This window comes from Vipera berus, assembly GCF_964194415.1.
Source record: "Vipera berus genome assembly, chromosome: 9".
Lineage (NCBI taxonomy): Eukaryota > Metazoa > Chordata > Lepidosauria > Squamata > Viperidae > Vipera > Vipera berus.
The window spans coordinates 11,677,186-11,700,353 of record NC_138212.1 but is presented as its reverse complement, the minus strand read 5'-3'; the positions used below and the strand labels follow the sequence as shown (position 1 = coordinate 11,700,353).

Genomic DNA, 23,168 nt, shown 5'->3' with positions numbered 1-23,168 from the left:
TTTAAAAGTATCCATTCTGCAGTGATCTCTCTCTGTCTCTCTAATCACCACCTTCCTAAGCATCACAGCCTAAGCATTCCATTGCTAACTGTAGACAGGTTTCACATATTTCACTAATCATATGGTTTGTTATGAATCTAGTCATTTTTAGCAAACCATAATTTGTAGTTTGTTGTGATAAAACAGTTTTGGCCCACTCAAACCCAGGTCAAGGCAAAGCAATTCACAACTTAATCAAAGACTGCTACAAATGGACCTTTTAACCCAGTAATGTTGATTAAGTCTTTTACTTTTGCAGCTTAATTCTACAGTTTTTGTCAGTCCAGAACAAGTATGTGGCTAATTACAATGTTCTTAAGAGATGCTGGATGAATAGGTTGTGTGGCTAATGAAGAATTAAATATAATAAAACCAGGACAGAGAAAAATTCCTCATGAGACACATCTCATTATGTTGCACCGACCATCTTTTTCCAATCAATAATTTATGGCTCCCTTGAAAAACTGATGTTATAATGGAAATGCTGACAGACCATTAATTACCACATCGCCTGCAAAGTATGACAGAAACCTAATTGTCCAGATTTGCTCAAATATATTATACCACTCAGCTGAATAATGGTCACTTGCTGCAACGATCATGTAAACTGTGTAATGAAATCGGTCGCTTAATCTATGAGCTGCTGGCCAGGAAATTTTACGGCCAATATCATATTTGATTTCCTTTTTGGACACAAATTAAATACCACAGCAGCACTTGCAAAAGAAAGAGTGATGGAAAGAGTATAGGTTCACTATAAGCCCAACTCTCTTGAATCAAAAAAGAATAAGCCACTCTTTCCGCTGAGGCAGCATTTCCTGAAATCTATATGACAGGTAAGGGAGATCTACTAACAACTGTCCAGCCCCCACTTTCTTACCTTAGACTTTATTTACAGCATTTCATTTTGCTGGTTCTTTCTCTCTGGGGACTGGGAGCTAAAACGTATGAAAAAAATGGCTGTAGGAATTGGGTTTGTCTAATCTAAAGACAAGAAGGACTAGGGGTGACATGATAGCAATCTTCCCTATATCTAAGGGACTGCACAAAGAAGAGGGGGGTCAAGCTATTCTCCAAAGCACCTGGAGACAGAACAAGAAGCAAAGGATAGAAACTAATCAAGGAGAGAACCAAGCTAGAACTAAGGAAAAATTTCCTGACAGTGAGAACAATTAATCAGTGGAATGAGTTGTCTCCAGATGTTGTAGGTGCTCCAACACTGGAGGTTTTTGAGAAGAAACTGGACAACCATTTGTCTGAAACAGTATAGAGTCTCCTTCTCGAGCAGGGGCTAGGATAGAAAACTTCCAAGATCCCTTCCAACTCTGTTATTCTGTTTTATTAATTTCCAGTTAGTCTAGTTCCATTTCTGCAGATGATGATGATGATGATGATGATTATTATTATTATGATTTATATCCCGCCCTATCTCCCGAAGGACTCAGGGCGGCTAACAACAAAACAAATAATAAGTACAGAAATTAAGATAAGAATAAAATTGAAATCATCTGTGCAATAAATTAAAATTAAAAATTAAAAATAAATTAAAAATTGTAAATATAATTAAAATGCCTGTCAGTCCAGGTCAGCCTGGTGGAATAGGAGTGTTTTGAGGCCGCGGCGAAAGGACTGGAGATTTTGGGCCATCCCAAAATCAACAAGCACAACTTTAATATGCCCTGGGCCCCTTAGACTGCTTTACTAGTAATATTTCTTCCTTCTCGACTCTCTTTCTTATCATGTGGAAAAGGAAAGCTGGCTGGGTTCCTGTAAAGTAAACCAACCTTAACTATCATCTTATTGGATTTATCTATATAGAACAGCATGTTTCAATGATTGAGCATCCTCCTGGTTTTGATTGAACATTTCAACCACCACAGTGGCTCTCTAGTATACATTGTTTTATCTATCTAGGGAGAAGTAATGTACACACACCTCTTAAACTCTTTTCCCTTAACAAATTTTGCCATTTCTTGAAAAAGTAACATTCACAACCTTTAAGTCTCAGTCAAAGCACATAGCAAACTATCAAATCAAACACAAGCTGTTTAATGTAATTTGTTAGATTGAAAAGGTGCTACCAGATTCCTCCTGATTTTGGTTATCTTACAATTCGCATAGCTTTCTTTCTACAATATCAACAAAATGCTGACATAATTTATTTAATTCCCTTTTTATAACATCAGGCCTTCAAAACTTGCTATACTGAATTTAACACCCATTCTCCAAGCAAATGGAGACTTTTGGCAAATCGACAATGGCTATTTAGAATTTCTGCAAAAAAAAAAAAAATCAATCCCTCCCCAAATGTAGATCCAGATTGGACAGAGAACAATTACATTCAATATTTGAGCTGAATCAAAAGCGGCAGATGTTTTTATGAAGTCAGAATAATCTACACAGAACATATTTTAAAAATATAACAATCAGAATTAAAAATCTCATCAAAGCCAGAGAAAGTTCTGCTGTTTTTTTTAATGTGTTATCTCAACAGAGATTATTACTGTGCACAATATTCCTGGTAGTTAAGCTATACCCTTTATGTTTTCTGTACAGGAGACCTTTGCAATACATAAAGAGCAAGAACTACCCAGTTCAGTATTATCACTAAAAATAATACAGGTGGAATACAAATAAATAAATAAACACAATACTACTGTTCAAATAATGTAATCACAATGCTGATTCTCACAATATTATGGAACTTAAATGCTTACTTTTCCCTTTACATTATCACAAACTATAAAGCTTCATTTCAATTCACATTATGAAACTAGCCACTGATTAATAAACATTCCCTAAGATTTCGGACATTTTCAAAACTGAACCAAAGGTGCTTTTTCAAAAGGCATCTGGACTTTCTTTGTTTTTCCTTAAAGACATTTCTCTTCTCACCCAAGAAGCTTCTTCAGTTCTGACTGAATAGTGGAGAACAGAAGGATTTACTACTTACTACAAGGCTAGCAAAACAACTCCTACGGGTCTATTGAGTTTGAACATTATAGATGGAGAGATGAATAGATGCATATCCAACATCATGCGAAATGGAAGATTCGAGATACCTTTATTCATCTGCCAAGCCATGAAAGAAAGCCCAAGAGTGACCTAAAGCTCTGTTCACCTCCACAGTAAGCCATTTTTGCTTAACTGATTCAACCGTAATTTGCCTGAGTTCATACATATCATCCAACCCTAAGTCATGATTTGCAAACCACGGGTCATGGTTCTCAATTGCAGCAGGTATCCCCTCATAATTATAGGAAAAACAACAATATTCTACCCTGAAAGTAAACACACCACAGAACAGCTTAGCAAATTGAGAAACAATCTATGGTACCACCCTATTTTCCTTCTGTAATCCACATTTCTTGAAAGTAATGTTGGTCCAGTGTCCTTTGTACATTTACACCCTGCTTTCACTACAACTCTAGATAATATTTAGCCCTGAGAAAAGAATACAATAGCAATACAAACATTAGAGAGGCAATTTGGTGTAGTGGTGAAGCTGCTGGCCTAGAAACCAAGACACTTTGAGTTCTAGGCCTCCCTTAGACATGAAAGTCGCCTGGGAGATTTTGGTCCAGTACTCTCTCTCAATTCAATCCACCTCACAGGGTTCTTGTGAAAAATAGGAGTAAGGAAGGAATGTTAGGTATGTTTACTGCCTTGAGATAGAATAAAATAATAATAATGTGCTAATAAAATCAAGGCCAGAACTGAAAAATCATCAAATTATTCAAAGCTCAGCTTGTGCAAAGAAGTAAAATCAACAGAACATTTATCAGCTCATGCAAAAAAGGTGAGCAGTCAACAAACAACATAACACACTAAACGATTTAATGGAACATCTGTAAAAAAAATTCATGTGCCAATATCGAAAAATTGGTGGGGACATATAGTTAAAAAAGTAGCAAAAAATGAGGTTAAAACATACCAAAAAATAATGAGGTTCCCATACCAAAAAATAATGGATAGCAGTTAGAAAATCTGTATGGACAAAATTCCCATCATCAATTGCAAAAGGCCACCCTGGCTGGATCCGCAAATATACCACATTGATATATTAGGACAGGGGTCTTCAAACATGGCCCTTTTATGACTTGTGGACTTCAACTCCCAGAATTCCTCAGCCAGGCACGCTGGCTGAGGAATTCTGGGAGTTGAAGTCCACAAGACATAAAAGTTCCTGGGTTCTTGGGAAGAACTCGAGACGTGGAAGGCCAAGCGCCAGCTAAATAATTGGCAGCTGTGATTTCACACTGTTGTGTATATAATAATAAAAATCATCCTAATCCAACTTGCGACTGATGCCTCAATAACACAGCCCCACTTCGGGGGCCAAAGGACGCCAAGCCCAGTCTTTCTCTGCTTACTGTAGGACCTGAGCCGGCTCTCCATGCTGCTCATAGACCAGTCCTCGAGGCCCCGTTTGCGTCGCTGCGACGGCTGATAGAGCGCGGAGGCCGCGACCAAAAAGGAACCGCAGCGCCCGAAATTGCGACCCTCCGACTGCCGCCATGCTTAATGGCAACAAGCGATAAAGCCCGCAGCGCGGCAGTGATGACGACACGCCACTTTACTCGGGCGGTTTAAATATACGTCATCGCAGTACTAAAGAACGCGCGGACTCCGCCCCGATCCCGCCTTCTGCGCGGTGGCCCCGCTCCCTCGATGCTAGCGGCGATGGGGAAGTTTTGAGGAATGAGAAATGCTATATTGGCCGCATATGCATATTTATTTATTTCAGGAGTCTTCAAAGTCGGCCCTTTTATGACTCATGGACTTCAACTCCCAGAATTCCTCAGCCAGCGTGCCTGGCTGAGGAATTCTGGGAGTTGAAGTCCATGAGTCATAAAAGGGCCAAGTTTGAAGACCCCTAATTTATTTATTATCCGCGCTTGTACGCCCTCATCAAATTCTCTGGGCGATTTACAATAACGGTAAAAGAAATCAATAAAGTAATGCAGCCGTAAACCGCAACCTATAGCGCCGGGTGTGGGTATTTCCGCGCAGAATGAAAACAGCCTCTTTTTTTATATATATACTGCCGCGAGACGTTTATTAAATGAAAGGCAACGAAGTTTTATGGGGGGCTCGCAGTAGCAACCTTTCATAATAACTGACAAACCTAAAACGGAAGTACAAGGGTAATTGCAAAGGCAAGAATATATGCAGCAGCGTGCGCGTTTCAGCAGAGAAAGAAACGGACGGTCCCTTGCTACAAGCGATATTTTAATTAAATGAAACCAAGTTCCGGGGGTGACTTCCCACAGCCGAACGATAAAACGCAGCCATAAAAACAAGAACGTATCAATAGCTGCAGAGAATGAAAGCCGCATCCCAGAACAGCAATATGGTTCCAAGCTACTTATAACTCGGTGGTTGCACCTTTTAAAAAAAATGAAACCTTTTAAGCGCCCTCCCCCGAGTGGTTGCTCGGCGTGGTTACCAGACTTGGAAGTACAAAATAGGCGATTTTTATTTCCAACTCAAAATGTCGAAAAAGCAATTTCATAAAGGGTTCTGGACTGTCAGTTGGGGCAACTGACCAAAATCAGAAGTAAAACTGAGACGAATTTTGATATGGTGGGAGCAGGCAATGAAAAAGAGATCGAGTTCAAACATGAGCAGTCCGGAAAAAGAAACCCAGAATCAATTCCCTCAATGGTAAATGATTTTGTATGCTGCAGACTGTGTTGCAATATTGGGAGGTGTCCACTCTTAAGCTTAATAGTCTAGGTCAGGGGTAGGCAACCTTAGCTCTTTTATGACTCGTGGACTTCAACTCCCAGAATTCCTGAGCCAGCCAAGCTGGCTCAGGAATTCTGGGAGTTGAAGTCCACGAGTCATAAAAGAGCCAAGGTTGCCTATCCCTGGTCTAGGTTTTCTCTGAATACAAAACGAAAAAATATATCATCTACTTTTGGCTTGCCATACATTGTTTTATAAACCTCTACAACTACCCCTTATTTTGTTCTGACCTTAATAGTTCCAACAGGCTCAAATCATCTTACTTTGGACACATTATGCAAAGACCAGTTCTGGAAAAGCCTCTAATACTGGGAAAAGTGGAAGGAAAGAGAATAAGGCTACTACTGTAGCAGTAAAGTGGAATGACTCACTTACGGAGGCCGTGGAAGCACAGTTGGAAGACCTAAATGCTCAGGTTAGGGATAGATGGTCATGGAGAAAATCTATTCATTAGATTTAGTTGTTGAAATTGACTTGATGGCACACAATCAATGGAAAAAAAATAGATAGTCCTTGACTTACAACAGCTCACTTAGTGACCATTTTAAGTTACAGTGGCACTGAAAAAAATGACTTAGGACCTCTCCAGACTTATGACTGTTGCAACATCCCCATGGTCACGTGATCAAAATCCAGACACTTGGCAACTGACTCATATTTATGACGGTTGCAGTGTCCTGGTGTCATGTGATTTTCTTTTGTGACCTGACTAGCAAAGTCAATGGGAAAGCCAGATTCACTTAACAACTCTGTTACTAATTTAACACCTGCAGTAGTTCACTTAACAACTGTGGCAAGAAATGTCATAAAATGAGGCAACACTCATTTAACAAATGTCTCACTTAAGAACAGAAATGTTGGGCTCAGTTGTGGCCAAAAGTCCAGGGACTACCTGTACAGTCCTGAACCATCAGTTTTCAAATAGAGGCTATTTTTTGCCCCTTGCTTTTGTTTTTCTTTTGGGATTATTTTGTCCTGCAATTTTTCCAACATTTCTGGTGACCAGGAATTTTTCCAAGATTGGCCAAAATGTACATTTAAACAAAGCAAGGGAAATTATGCAAAGCAGGGCTACTTGAGTTCTTTCCAGCCTTTTTACTAGTGGTGTCTATAAGAGGGCTTGACAGCTTTCTTTGTATAGGAAATAACTCTTGGAGCTCCGTGTGTTTCTGCTTCCCCATTGAATTGTGTTTGGATATGTCTGTTTACTGGAAAGGCCTCTTTCTCGGGGCTATATATGCTACTATAGGATTCCCATTCTATTCCCCATAACCATAGTTGGTGTATGATAGGTTCTCCTGCTTGAGCAGGGGGCTGGACTAGAAGACCTTCAAGGTCCCTTCGCATTCTATTGTATTGCATTGGGTAAGTGTCTTATCTAAACCAGGACTGGATTTGCATTTCCAGTTAGCATTCCCTGGAATTGTTGAACCCAGGAGTCCTTGGTGCTCTCTGAGCTTGGTTGTTTTGTTGAAGACATTTCATTATCCAAATTAGGTGCTAGTGATGACGTTACCTGTTTGGGGCAATGAAACATCTGCAAGAATACAACCAAGCTCAGAGAGCACCAAGGATCCCTCATTTCAACCATGAGCAACAAATATTCTCCTTTATTGTTGAAACCAGCCAACAACGTTCACAGTAATTGTTTTTAACTTCCTCTTATTGCTAATTGGACACGATGATTGTTCTATAGAAATGAGTGTTTCTCAACCTTGGCAGCAAGCCGGTTGGGGAATTCTGGGTGTTAAAGCCCATAACTCTTAAACTGGCCAAGGTTGAGAAACACTGTTCTACAGTCTTCGTTTGCAGAAAGCCATCAAATTATACAGTAGTCAGGGTGAAACAGAGATTGGTTTTTTTCTGTTTCCTGATCATGATATGTGAATACCCTTCCAGGCCTTGAAAAACAGATCATTTATCTATTTATTTCCATTTGTAGTTGCTTTGCTAGAAATATCCTGGGAGAGATTACAATTGCCTGCTATTTCATGGTGTTCCATTTTTGGACTTTTCCTTATCAGGGGAAATCAACTGCCGACTTGCATCAAAAAATAGCAATACATTTCAAGGTCCCAATCTGAGTTGCTTGCGCTCAAGCCCAAGCATTTCAACTCCTGCCGCCTGGATAAATATATAAATAAATAAGATGGATGAGCTCCAGATGTTCGAGAGAAGCCGAGTTATTGCTGTGGTTAAAATCTTGCACTTAGTAATTTTCTGACTTATCCGTAAAAAATGAAACATTAATGACCTATTTTGCTTCATAAACACATCATTTTCATAATGCCTCTAAGTCTGCTGCATGCAAATGTGCTACTTTCCTTGGACCAAATGAAGCCCATTAGCAGAACACTCAGCACCAAGAAGCTAAAAAAAAAAAGACATTCTGTTGAAATCTTGCTTTGCTCTTCTGCATATAATAGGCAGAAAATGGGGCAAAGGAATGGTGTATTTATGCAAAATGGTCCCCCTAGCATTCAAGCTTCATAGATCAGCAGCTGGGTTCACATTTAAGGCAACAGCGTAGGCTACTTAGTTACTTCAGTAAGCTTTACTGAATAATCCAGAACTGGTTAGGCTTGCACAACTATGTTGAAAAGCCTAGCTTGGTTCATCCGTATGCAAAGTCCAAACTGAAGAAGCCTGTAATGGTTGGTTCCCAGACTGATCATGATCCAGTAGAAGAGGCTCAGTAACTCAGTGGCTTAATGATGCTGGAGATGGCCTTTACTCCAGTGGTTCGAGTCCTAGCACTGTGTGGCGGGCTGAGCTGCCATCACTTGCCTCAGCTTCTACCCACCTAGCAGTTCTATGCGAGTAGATAAATAAGTGGGGAGATGAGCTGGTACTCTGTGCAGGCAGTCAAATTCCTGCTGGCTCTGAACCTTCCTCTTTGCAATGTGTTTGTGTGGCGGCTCTGGTATAGGAAGGGGGCCTTGGATGATGATGCAGGAAGAGCCACTCATCTTCTTTTCTGGTGTGAAGCTAGCTCACCCTTCTGTAGCACATCTTGGGAAGTCCATAAGCGTGTAGCACAACAGAGCTAGTAACTTGGCAGCCAAACTATTAATCTGCATTAGCATTGTAGTCTCCTGGCTAATGTAACAATGCTATACACTAATATTAATAATGATGATGATCCAGGAGACCAAGCAATCAGCTGCAAGCTCCTTTGTTATCAGTGAAGGTACACCATTTTTCTAGTAGTTCAAAAAAAGGCAGAGAGGAAATTAAGAATGTGCTGCCTCAAGTGTCCTGTGGGATATACAAGTGGAGATAAGAATTGTCCAGTTGCAGCATTTTTGTGTGTGTAATCCTGGTCCTTTCTTTTTCAATAAATCTTCTTAAAGAGATTGCAAGAATCATGCTTAGGAAAAAATATTTTTGGTTAGGCAGATGACAAGAGCTTGACAAAACCTTATGGCTTAGCACAATATGGGAACCTAGCCAAATTCTTCGTAGCAGGGCTACTCTGTTAACATTCATTGCTTTGATGCCACTGCTTTCTAATAGGAAAAAAACCTAAGGGGCAATCAAATTGTTGCTTCCATACATATTCTTTTTACAGACATACAGGAAGTGAGCTTGTGAATTTGAGATTGACTTTGATATAACAGAATAACAGAGTTGGAAGGATCTTTTCAGATCAAATTGAAAGCATATTCTCATATTAGAGTCCTGTGTTCAAATTAAAAATGCATACTCTCAGATATAGATTGGAAACCTTTTATATGTGCCTAATGAAACCCAATGCTCTTCTTCATCATCAGAGTTGGAAGGGACCTTGGAGGTCTTTTAGTCCAACCCCCTGCACAAGAAGGAGACCCTATACCATTCCAGACAAACGGTTGTCCGATCTCTTCTTAAATACCTCCAGTGACGGAGTACCCACAACTTCTGAAGGCAAGCCTTTCCACTGGTTAATTATTCTCACTGTCAGGAAATTTCTCCTTACTTCTAGGTTGCTTCTCTCCTTGATTAGTTTCCATCCATTGTTTCTTGTCTTGCCTTCTGGTACTTTGTAAAATAGGTTGACCCCCTCTTTGTGGTAGCCCCATTGAACATCAAGATAGTCATCTTCTGCAATCCCTCCAACAATGAACTATTACTATTCCCAAGCAATCAATTGAAAGAGGACACGTCTTCTCCACGAGAATTTTTTCACTAATATTTTGATTATTTGCTAATGGTCCTTCTCCTTCAGCCATTACTAACTCAGGCGGGCATTCTTATCAGCTAGGAATTGCTTCACACTCAAGCTGTTTGCAAGACACACTGAGCCACAAATTAATCAATTAGACTGTTTTTATTTATTCATTCAATTTCTATTGCCACCCATCTCAGCCATGTGACTTACAATTCTAAAACTATAAAACTGTGAAAAACAATAAAAACATCTAAAGAATTTTGCTCCAGGATGAATTTTGCTCCACACTCAGCCCATGCTTGTTGTTAGTCCAGTCAGTTGTGAGAACCTAGAAAACGGGGTCAATTCCATAAATTATAATTGATTTAATCATGGTCACCAAATTGTCTGAATGCAAATTCATTTTTCAGGAGTCAAAAATGTCATCCCTGCATAGTAACTGGGCAATATTTCCCAGCTTTCCAGGATAATACGTGCAATCTAACAGACCTATAGATGGAGTCGTTGGGATTCTCTGAGCTTGGTTGTTTGCTTGCAAGCATTTTCTTACCCACTGTCATTACCACTGATATTCAACAGTTCAACCCTGAGCTGACAAATTCTCTTATATTGGTAATACCTATAGGTTACTCTGATGGCAAAAACCTGCACTTGGTAATGATTATGGAAAGGCTGATGGAGAGTCAAATACCTTTTTCACCATTAAGCATGTTGTAGCTGCTTTGAACCAACTTTGAGTCATCTCAAACAAACGAAGTAGGACTAAACTTGGTTAGTACTTGGGAAATTTTAGTAATTCCATAGGCTGTAGACAAGCCTTGAAATTTTTTTAAAAAATCCTGGAAAGTGACAAAGATAAATCATTTCCTAACTATTAAAGAAAATCCTGCCAAGGTTGTGTCCACCAGGAACTGGGCTCAGTTGTAGAGAAGAGGGTGCTCTTAATCTAATTACTGTCAGAAGTGGGTGCTGTTATGTGCATTAGTAGACAAAAATCATGAAAGGAGCTGGAGTGACAGGGTTGAATAAATGGGATGAAACCCCCTCCGGAGACCCTCTCTGCCTGTTGCACCTTATTGCCTTGGTGCACTTGCTATCACTGGCAACGTTTGTCTTCTAAGGAGAGGCCTTACCTCTGCTGACCCTAGCTTATGTACCTTTGGGACAAGTAATTGAAAAAATGAGATGAAAAAATGAAGTAAATTGTGCAATCCTGACTCCATAGCATAATTAAGAAGCTGGAGCAAGTTCACAAGTTATAAATAAAATGTGTTTGAAGCAAAGGGGAGTGGGTGGAAGGGAGGAAGAACAATCCTTGTTAACCTTAAGCATTTGCACATGAAATAACCAGAGGCAGAGGAAATAAAAGTAGAAGGATATGAAGCTCACAAACGGATCTCAAGATAATCTCCAATGGAAAAAATACATAAGATTGGTCTGTTATCTAAGACATACAGCTCCTAAGCTTGCATAGAAAATAAACATCAGAGAAAACAGATATCAGAGACCATAAACCTTATTAGCGTCTCACATTGGAAATGAAAGTAACCTTATACCATCTTTCCAGTTCAAACTTGTTACCTATCCCTTAGAGATAAAGGAGTTATTGCCACAAACTTTTCTGCTTGCTTCTCTGAAATTTTCCAGATTCTAGGAGATTCTGATCTTTAATCAGAAGCTCAGAAACAATTGCTTTTTCCCCAGACCCTGGTATGCTGTTGCTTTAATTTTTAAAAGATGAACGTTTTTCCTCTAAAGAAAGGGTGGGATTGATGGCTCTTCTTTTGCTACATGCTAAGATAAGCATTCTTGTTTGGGAGAATTCTGCTTATGTATATTGGAAAATTTCACCGTTGGGTGACATGTAGTTGTCAGTCTGAAGTATTGTGAAACCAAGTTGCCTTAACAGTCATAATGGGGGAGAGAAGGAAAAAGAAAGAGACTCAACTTAGATGTTGTCTATGTTTATATGACCCACTGAAGCATAAATAACATTTTGTGCTAGCATTATTGTGTGATCACAGGCAATGTACTTAATTTCTGACTCAGCCTTTATTTTGAATTTAATGAACTATGATTATGTTAAACTTGGGCAACTTGGACATTCACTGTGCAAATCCATGGTTCCCTTTACCATTGTTGAATTAACTACAGAGGGCTAGGTTCAGACATAAACCCATAAAAGTATGGTTTACAAGATCAGCTTCGTACACATTAAGGCAAAATCAAACATATCATACTGTGGTTTGTGCAGTGGATGAATCTCAAGAGCTGCGTACAATATACTAAGCTTAGTTTTGCCTTAATGTAGTTTGTGAATAGAGTTATTGTCCTTACTCGGCCATAGCATGTGTGGCTTATCATATAACTTAACTTTTTCTGGTTTATTCCATTATTTATTCCTTTATTTATTTATTAGAGTTTTATCCTGCCTTTATTACTTTATAAGTAATTCAAGAGTGAGCATACATAATATTCCTGCCTCCTATTTTCCCTACAACAACTGTGTGAGGTAGGTTGGCTTGAGAAAGAGTGACTGGGCCAAAGCCACTCAGCTGGCTTTCATGCCTAAGTGGGGACTACAATTCACATTCTCCTGGTTTCTAGCCTTGTGCCTTTGCCTTAACCATTAGGCCAGGCATGTCAAACTTGTAATGTCACGTGATATTGTGTGACATATCGTGACTTTTTCCCCATTGCCGGCAATGGGGTGGGTGTGGCTTCAGCATGATGCTTCTGGCCCACGGGCCGGCAGTTTGACATGCCTGCACTAGGCCAAATTGGCTCTCTGATAACAATGTTATTATGCTGGGAATGGTGTAATATTGAGGAAAGAGGCAGCTGGAATGTCAGGGCAGGTAAATTCATTGTCAGCTTCCAAGGTAGCCTGTTTCATAGAGTTAAGAAGAAAGAGGAAACAAACAGAACTATATACAGTGCTTCTTTTGTAAGAAAAAAGGTGCCGGAACTCACATCTTGTTTATTTGTTATTTAAAAAATTATATATTCAGTCCTTAACGTAAATTTACCTTTCGCACGTAGTCAATCACTGTACACACCCCCACACACATCAGTTGTGTAAAGAAAAATAACGGTCGCCACCCGCAGTAAGCACTCAGCACATGGCCACACAACCAATCACAAGCCAAGCAGTGCCACAAGCCGAGCAGCGCCATCACAACCAGTGCGGAGAAAGTCCGCATGTATCGGAGTTGACATACAAGCAGCCCGCATGCACCAGTTTAATGATTTTGCCGCTGACCTGCTACGCTCGACAGGACGATTCAAGTCCACGTGGACCAAAGACCAAATTTTCAAAAGTTACTTTTAAAACTTGGAAAATCCGTCAAAAAAAGGTGGCAGAACTCCATTCCAGTGCGTTCTATGACAAAAAAAGCACTGACTGTATGTATGTATGTATGTATGTATGTATGTATGTATGTATGTATAGACAGACAGACAGACAGACAAATAGATGTTGCTTGGCAATGTTTTAATGTTTTTAATGGGTTTTACACATTTTAATGTATTTTATTAATGTTTGGCTACTTTTATGTAGATTTTACTTATTGGTTACCAGTAGCAATCCAAACAATAAATTGAGATACTGTTTGCTTCTTTTTTTACATTGTTTTAACAGTTTGTAATCCCCCCCAACACACACACACTGCATTATATAGATGAGATAGGTGGCTACATCAATTAGAAAAACGAAGAAATAATCACAGATAGGCAGAATATAAATGTAATCAATATGCAAGAACTTAAAGGCAAAAACTAGCCTTTAATGTTGCAAAGGAAATATTCTGGATCCATAGTTTCTGCCAACTGAGCTATTGCTCTGCTGTCTGCAAGTGTTCAAAAGCTATATAAATACTGAACTGGATCAAGAAAACCACCTGTTTGGTTTGTTAAATACACCCAAGTAAATATATCTTCTGTGAGCTTAATATGAGCTTCCTAGAGGTTAATTAACGATTTGAATTGCAAATCCAATTCCCTCTGGTTCTGTTCAGCATTCACCAGGAACACAACATTTTGCATGCCAAAAGCTTTGGTTGGGCTCAGGGGATTTTTCTCCCAACCAGCTGCCAAACGCTGTTGGCAGATCTAAAGCTTGGCTTCCTCTTGGTCACTGGAGAGAAGTCCCTGCCCTCTGGGTCCCTAAACATTGTTGATGACCTTAGCTGAGAAAAGTTTCCCATATCTGAAAACATAAAGAGACTGCAGGGCATTGTGTGAGAATCTTTAACTACAAGAATATTGTATTGCTTTTTAAAAAACAAAAACATGTTTTTAAATGCTTATTACAGGGCCATCTCAAAGTAAAGAATGTTTATTTATTAAATTTATATGCTGCCTATCTTGCTATCCAGAGTGATGTTTAAAGAAAAACAACAGTTCAGCCAAAAAGGAAATTGGTTCATTGCTAGTAACTACTACTATTAAGATAAGATAGTCTCTTATCTTGGACTATCTAGATCAGGGGTGCCTAACCTTGACAACTTTAAGTCTTTCTATTTTCCTTTCACATTTTCCTTTCCTTGCGCTGTTTGCTTTTTCTTTGACTTCTGCTTGCTTTTTCCTTCCCTACTGTCCATTACTTTGTGTTAGCTTTTTTTCTTCATGTTTAAAACTTTTAATAAAAGTTATACTTAAAAGGGACGCGGTGGCTCAGTGGGTTAGGACACTGAGCTTGTCGATCAGAAGGTCGGCAGTTTGGCGGGTCGAATCCCGAGTGCCGCATAGCAGAGTGAGCGCCTGTTACTCGTCCCAGCTTCTGCCAACCTAGCAGTTTGAAAGCACGTAAAAATGCAAGTAGAAAAATAGGGACCACTCCGGTGGGAAGGTAACAGCGTTCTGTGCGCCTTTGGTGTCTAGTCATGCTGGCCACATGACCATGCAGACGTCCTCGGACAAACGCTGGCTCTTCGGCTTTGAAACGGAGATGAGCACCGGCCCCTAGAGTTGGAAACGACTAGCACGCATGTGCGGGGGAACCTATACCTATACCTTTACTTAAAAACGGGGTGGACAATTTTCTGGGTTAGTGTAAATTGCAGAAAATATCCCACCCACCCCTTTTTTTTGCACTTACGGTAGTTAGTAAGTTCAAGAGAAAAGGTGGAGTGGTTTGTCAGCAGCCATGCAGAAATTGTATACCAGTTTATCAGTGGTTCTGAGCATCTTAGAGTAAAAAAATCTTTCTTGATACTTCTAGATTAGACAGTGACTGAGCCTGGTCTGAGAGAAAGACCAGCAATTTGGAAAGTGGTTGAGAAAGTCTAAGGAGGGGTCTGGCCATTTTCAAAGAAGTGACCCAATACAGGTAATCCTTGATTTATGACCACAGTTGGAACTAGAATTTCCATTGATAAGCAAGGCAATTGTTAAATGGGTTGCACCTGATTTAACAAGGTTTTTTTTGCCACAGTTGTTAAGCAAACCACTGCTGTTGTTAAGTGAATCATATGGTTGTTAAGCAAATCCGGATCCCCCCATTGTCTTTGCTGGCTGTGAAGATCACCAGTGGCGATCACATGATCCCAGGATGGTGTCATTACAACCATTGTAAAAACATGCTGGTTGCAAGCACCCAAATTTGAATAACATGAATGTGGGGATACTGTGACTATCATAAGTGTGAGGAAAAGTTGTGAGCCACTTTTTTCAGTGCCTTTGTAACTTTGAACTGTCGCTAAATGAATGATTGTAAGTCAGCGACTACCTGTACTGTAATTCTCTGGATGCTTTATACAAGAAAATCTTCTCATTGACCCAGATTTTCTGGACTGGAGCTTGGAATTTGTTCCTGACTTTGTGTCCTTGTCTGGGTTCCAGGCATTGAATGGTACTAATAATTAAAATCTTCAGCAAATGCAGTATTGAAGAATGGAATTAATATTCATACAGTGCATCAATCTTCTAGACAGTCTTTCTGCCCACTATTTTCCTTGTGCAATGCCTCTATAAGCAAAAGGTATGAAAATAATATCAAGTATTGAGTGCATTCAGTCTGTACTTTTTATATTTAAAACAAAAATCACTGACTTCCCATTGCTTCAAGTCAGCTTTAATTAATTCCCCCTTCCTTTTAATTTTTCCCCATTGTAAATAATGCTTACAGTTGGAAACTTTTTTTTAAAGAGTTAATTATAGACATTGTGTTTATGAGCAACTTCAGGGCAGTATGAAAGTCTTACAGCCTGATTCAACCACATTTCTTTAGAAGAACACCCATTGCTTTTCTAGAAGGATTTACTTGTTTTTCTATTTGTCTGATTAGAAAAAATGTAGCATTGGTTGAAAAGTGCACCTACTGTGATGCTGTCCTCCAGACGTGTTGAACATCAGCTTTCAGAATTCCTGGCCAGGATGAGGAGTTGAAGTCCAACATATGTGGAGAGCATGAGATTCCTCCAACCCCTACAAAAAAGCAGGAATTCACTGATCCAAGAAAAAGTAATTAAATCTCAATCCCTTAGTTATGGTGTAATAAAGAAAAGTAACGTGTGATGTAGTATTATAGATGAGCAACGCTGTTGAACTCAGCAGTAACTCTGTTGGTTTGCTATAAGCCACAAAATTTTTTATAATTCTCAAGAGTATAACATGTCTGAGCATGACTGTAAGCATGATTAATTCTGCATTCATGTATATTTTCCACATATAACCAAAGGGCCCAACTCAAGGATGTCCTGATGTGGCTGGTTTTATTCTTCTACTCTATACTCAACAGAATCACTTCCAGGAATCCACAAATAAAGGTAGTACGGTAAAATGTTTGGCTTGAGTCCCAAGACTGAATGTTCAGGACACATTTGCCAACATGTGAGATATATTTTTTATAAGAAAGCATCCTCTGGATTAATTAAGAAGAGCAGAACTACAACCTTACCCATAAAATTATTTGCAGACTAGCTATTATTGGAATAACATTTTTCCTATTCATGTGACTGCTGTTATGAAGTCTAGATTTATTTATTTTACATCCTGGGCAAAGTTCCTAGTTATGACAGCAATAAAGCAAAATTAAAAAACAAAAAACAATACACCTCAAATTAATGGATTTACTTCCTAGACTAAATTCTGAAGATTCCAGACCACTGTTTCTCAATCTCAGCCAATTTTTGGTATGTGGACTTTAACTCCCAGAATTCTCCAGTCAGCAACTTTATGAGTGTGGACTTCATGCTAGCTGAGGAATTCTGGGAGTTGAAGTCCACACATCATGAGGCTGAAAAATACTTCTCCAGACATCCTTAATAGCAATAGCGGTATTATAGTCTGAGTCCTCCACTAGGACTAAATGATATTTTTTGTTGTTGCTCAGAAAGTTGTATGGTTGGAATCACTGAGGTTTGCAAACTATGACTTATGTCCAGCGTGTTATGTGGATTTTGTCATCTGTGGCTTATTTAATAAATTAAGCATTAAGTACCCTATGCCTCAGTGAATGTGTGAACAGTCAAATTTAGGAATGGTTATTAATGCTTCTGTTTGTGGTTACAAGATGCTCTCTAATTGTTGTGTCATTTAATTAATTTTTTTTGGTATCTACTGGTAAGCTTTTTTTTTAAAGTACAGTCAGAGCCATGCAAGGCACTCTCCAGTATATAATTTGATCCTTATAAGCAGCCTTAACTTTTACAGCAGCAAGATACTATAAAAAAATGATGAGCAACTGACACAAATAAAGGCTCACTGGAACGGGATCCAAACAGCTAATGTCTCACACAGCAATCTGAATGTCCCCTTTTTAAGAGAAAGCAATAATAAATATAACTTTAGTGTCTTGATTCAACACCTGTCATCGTGATTCTACTCATGGAACTGAGATCTACCATACGGCAAGAAACACCTGTTCTTTTAACTCCTTTGTCTCACAAGTGGGTACATAAACATAGTTTTAGAAACTGAGCTATCAATAAGAGTTGGGCAATAGTGGATGAAAAACATCACTTCAAATCCCACCCCCCCGAGGAATATTGTAAGAATTGGCCAATAGGTCCTGGTAATCTTGTAGAATTACTATGCCAGGGGTAGGCAACCTCGGCTCTTTTATGACTCATGGACTTCAACTCCCAGAATTCCTGAGCCACTGGCTCAGGAATTCTGGGAGTTGAAGTCCATGAGTCATAAAAGAGCCGAGGTTGCCTACCCCTGTACTATACAGTTGCAAAGGGAAAAGGAAAGAAGATTGTAAACTGTTAGTGATTGAAGCATGTCTGTTGATAGAATACAGATAGTCCTCAACTTAGTGACTGTTTGAAGTTTCAGTGGCAGTGAAAAAAGTGACTTATGACCATTTTTCACACCTATAACTGTTGCAGCATCCCCGTGGTCACATGATCACAATTCAGCTGCTTGACAACTGACTCATATTTATGATGGTTGCAATGTCTTGATGTCATGTGATCACCTTTTGCGACTTCTGACAAGCAAAGTCAAAGGGGAAGCCAGGTTCACTTAACCACCATTTTACTAACTTAACCAGTGCAGTGATTAACTTAACAACTGTGTTAAGAAAGGTTGTAAAATGGGGCAAAATTCATTCGACAACTCTCTCACTTGGCTGCTTCAGTTTGGTAAGATTCTGTCTCATACAGTATTGGAATTGCTTGGAAGACTCACCATGTATCCTTTTTGGCATTTGGGGTCTGGCAGATCCCTGTCTCAGAAATCTTCCTTGGCGGATGTTGCCCATCATAATAGCTGTAATTAATTGCATCTACAGGCTAGCAAGGAGTTGAGAAAAAGAAATGCCCTGGTTCAGAGCCTTGCCACTAAAATCAATAGCATGCTACCAATTTAAGATGCTTGCAGTTAAATTATTGATTTTGCATTAGTGCTTAACTGAATTGCAGTAATAGAACAAAAACATTTAAATGTTGTTTGAAAGTCTGGGCTTCAAATTATTGCCAAGTATCTTTCATGTTGTGCTTTCCTTTATTGCTTTTCCTGTGGCTTGTCAATCAGTGCACTTATAACATTGGCTTGAAAATCATTTGATATAAGCCAGCGTGGAAAAGCGAAACAAGTTTGCCATGCTTTCTCCCAGGGATATTATTGGCAAGAAACAGAACAGTCAGATATGTTGGATGTTACATTAAGCGAGCAACATGCCGAATACAGCTGCATTATATATGAGATACTGTAGGTGTAGAGAAAATTGAGTTAGTTATTACATCATGCAGAGCTATTTATATGATTGAGTAAGCCAAATCTGGCTTGGGCTCCAGAGAAATATATTTCAAACAAATAAACAAACAGACAGACAAACAAACAAACAAACCCCAATGCATCTCTAAAGGAAAGGCAGTTGGGAATTGACTGGCCGTGTTGCTGATTGCTCTGTTCTAAGTGTCCATGGAGGTTCTCAAGCATCCGGGTTATGGTTGTCCCAAAGGTGCTTTTTTAAGGTAGCTGGACTCCAGAACTGAAGAAGCTTCTTGGATGAGAAGAGAAATGTCTTCAAGGAAAACAAAGAAAGCCCAGCTGCCTTTTGAAAAAGCACCTTGGGGGCTCCATTTTAAGCAACCTTCCCTCCTGGTCATGTGGCCAGCATGGAGCACCTGCAGCCCATCCTGAGCTTCCCAGTGCAGAAACACACACACACAGATGCAGCACAAAGGAAAAAACAGAAATACTTTCTGTCACACACACGCAGGAACAGGTGCAACACATTACATCGATAGAAGAAAATATAGGTATTTCCTATAGCCACTGCTAGCAAAATAGGAGGAAGTAATCCCAGATGTCCTGCTTTGCAAGCTTTTCCTTTATGCACTGGACGGAGTCCAGTCTATAGTAGTAGCGTAGGCCACAATAACTCTGTCTGTACCACCAAAAAGCTAACATGATGACCACTGGGGTTTTTGTTTGCCCTGTTAATTTTGTGGTCAACATCTTCGGTCTGTCTGCATTGGTGCCATTTGCAGTGGACTTCACAGTAAAGGCCTGTTCTGTCCCAGCCTATGTGAGTCCTTGTTATGCTCACAAGGAGAAACCCCTCTTTCAAGAAACAGGCAGGAAACGCAAGAAAAAACCCCAACCCCTTTTATTCTCACAGATCCGAGTCAACGTCCAAGGCAAACAAACACAGTCCACAGAAACTTGATCCTCAACACGAACGGTTGCCTTTGGCAACCAGCACCTCCCACACCTTCCCTTTTATAATGCAGCCAAGGCGTGGCTTCCTAATGCCTTCTCCTTTGCCTTTGGAACTGTCCCATTGCATTCCTCTGTCCTACTCGCTTCTCTTGCCTACACTTTCGTGCATCCTGGATTTGTCCCAACTGTTCTTTATCACTGTCCAACTCAGGCTCCCAGCACAGCTGTGTCTCAGCCTGAGCGTGAGTAGAGGGGCCAGGCTCCTCATCCGACTGTAAGTCTTGGAGCTCCTCAGAGCCTTCCTCTGACTCTAATGTCACTCCAGGCCCCTCCTCCTCATCTGCTTCCTCAGACTCAGCTGCCAGATCCACTGGCTGGCAAGGAATCACAACAAGGGGTCCATTCACTTGTATAAGCAGCCCTCAATTTACAACCATAGTTGAAACCTGAATGTTTTTGTTCTATTACTGCAATTCAGTTAAGCACTAATGCAAAATCAATAATTTAACTGCAAGCATCTTAAATTGGTAGTATGCTATTGAGTTTAGTGCCAAGGCTCTGGACGAAGGCATTTTTTTGTTAAGCAAGATGGTTTTGCAACTTGTCATCCAGATGTGTTGAACAATTTTACAACTTCTTTTGCCATGGCTGCAAGTGATTACTGCAGTTGTTAAGTGAATCACATGGTTGTTAAGTGAACCCAGTGTCCGCCATTGATTTTGCTTGTTAGAAGCTGGCTGGAAAGATGACATGACCCTGGGATGCTGCATCATAAACACATGTTGGTGGTCAAGCACCCAAATTTTCATCACATGACCATGGGGATGCTGTGACCGTCATAAGTAAAAGGCCAGTCATAAGTCACTCTTTTCAGTCAGGTTGTAATTATGAATGATTGCTAAATGAATGATTATAAGTCGAGGACTGCCAAATGCAGTAAGCAAAGTGAATAGTTTGCTTGTTTTAAATTGTGATAATTCAACCCTGCTGCTTTACTGCATTTTGCAGTAAGCAAAGTGAATAGTTCATTTGCTTTAAATTGTGATAATTCAACCTTGCTATATTTCAGTAATAATTTCCCCATTGCAGTCCTGGACTTCTGCCTACTCCTCTTGGGCTAATGATACCTCTTGTGTTCTATGTATCTTTATTTCTGCTGACAAAAAATAAAAAATAAAAATCCCAAATTACTTTTTTTTGCTGAATTAGATATTTAACAAAGTACTTCTGTTCTCTAGCTTTCCCTTCCTTTTGATGTCTCTATCAGGATTATCTTGTGCAGAAAATCGGTCTGTTTGCTGGGTTTCTTTTAACTTACTGTCTGTCTCTTTGCCGACCTCCTCCGCCCCACAAAAAATGGTGTTAAGGATCTAATTACCTTAGCAAAATGAGATTCGCTGGCATATCAGTCAGAATAAATGAATTTGAAAATCGGACCTGGCAGATGATTTATGATTATTTTGTTAATGTTTTTCCTTTTAACAAGCACAATTTCTCATGCTTTTCATCTCTTTAAGACATCGTCTCTTTGTTAAAAAAAAAATTAGGAGCATGTAATTTCTGACTGCACCCTGGCCGCAGATGCTGCTTGCTTTTCCTTAGCTTTGAGAAGGTTGACAGGGCAAAACTTTCTAAATCTGGACATGTTCTCAAGACTTCATTAGTCTTGATGTTCTCCCCCTCCATTGCCCGAAAAAAGAGCAGGCCTGGGGGAATGAATGGGTCTGTTTGTTCTTTTCCACCTTGCCTACCTAATAACCATTATTGTTAATTATGAAGCAATGATTTATTACAGTCATGGATGGATTCAAGTATTCCTGCCTGCTTGCATCCTGAAAGCCAAAATGTCGCCAATATGACTTTGAATTAATGTAATGCTTCTGGGGGTGGGGAATTTTTTAAGAGACTTTTTTTTTGCTGGGAAGAAAGGCAGGTATGACTGCACAGTATATTCACCATTCATTAAGTATGGACAGCTGATTGTCATCTTAGCCTTGTAGCAACTTCTCTAGCACCAACACTTTGAGATACACCAACACAGTGCTAGGCTGCATTGCCAGAGGGATAGAATCAAGATCACGTGAAGTGTTAATACCACTTTACAATGCCTTGGTAAGGCCACACTTGGCATACTGCATCCAGTTTTGGTCACCACAATGTAAAAAAGATGTTCAGACTCTAGAAAGAGTACAGAGAAGAGCAACAAAGATGATTAGGGGACTGGAGGCTAAAACATACAGTATGAAGAATGGTTGCAGGAATTGAGTATGTCTATTTTAATGAAGAGAAGGACTAGAGATGACATGATAGCAGCGTTTCAATATTTGAGGGGCTGCCACAGAGAAGGGGGGGGTGTATATTCTCCAAAGCACCTGAAGGCAGGACAAGAAGCAACGGATGGAAACTAACCATAGAAAGAAGCAACTCAGAACTAAGGAGATATTTTCTGACAGTTAGAACAATTAATCAGTGGAACGACCTGCCTCCAGAAGCTGTGAATGCTCCAACACTGGAAGTTTAAGAAGAGACAGGACAGCCATTTGTCTGAAATGGTATAGGGTTTCCTGCCTGAGCAGGGGGTTGGACTAGATTACCTCCAACGTCCCTTCCAACATTATTATTGTTATTGTAATCATTGATCATCACACAGTCAGCCAGATGTTCAGACTGGATTTGGCATTTTTGTCTACCTATTGAGTCCTTACCAAGGACCTGGGATAGGCAGATGTGGATGTTTGATGGTATTATAGATATCGTCGCAGGATGGAAGCAGTTCCTAGTAAGGCCGCCTTTTGCAATTGACTAATGGCGAATTTGTCAATGCCGATGGTGTCCGAGTGGTGCTCCAGTTGTTTTGGGATTGCACCCAAAGCGCCTTTTACTAATGGTACTACCCTTGCTTGCCTTTGCCACAGTCTTTCTATTTCTATTTGTAGGTCTTTGTATTTTGTTACCATCATCATCATCATCATTATTTTACAGGAACAGAGGTTATTTGTGGATTCCAGAGTGCCTATACAGAATAACAGAACAACAGAGTCGGAAGGGATCTTGAATATCTTGTAGTCCAACCCCCCGTTCAAGTAGGAGACCCTATACCTTTTCAGACAAATGA

General features: G+C 39.8%; 1 protein-coding gene across 4 annotated transcripts in view; it reads right to left on the bottom strand.

Moving 5' to 3' along the window:
• Positions 1 to 4,559, bottom strand: part of MECR (mitochondrial trans-2-enoyl-CoA reductase) — a 30,339-nt gene extending 25,780 nt beyond the window's left edge. For 3 of the 4 annotated variants that reach the window (XR_014027348.1, XR_014027349.1, XM_081334727.1), the window contains exon 1: positions 4,413 to 4,559. Coding sequence is in view for 1 of the 4 variants with exons in the window: in XM_081334727.1 (XP_081190853.1) it covers positions 4,413 to 4,558 (146 nt within the window). In the remaining 3 variants the exon portion in view is untranslated. Of the gene's footprint in view, positions 1 to 3,973; positions 4,039 to 4,412 lie in introns of those variants that run through there. The other variant, XM_081334728.1, reaches the window with a different exon arrangement.
• Positions 4,560 to 23,168: the final 18,609 nt, after the last annotated feature.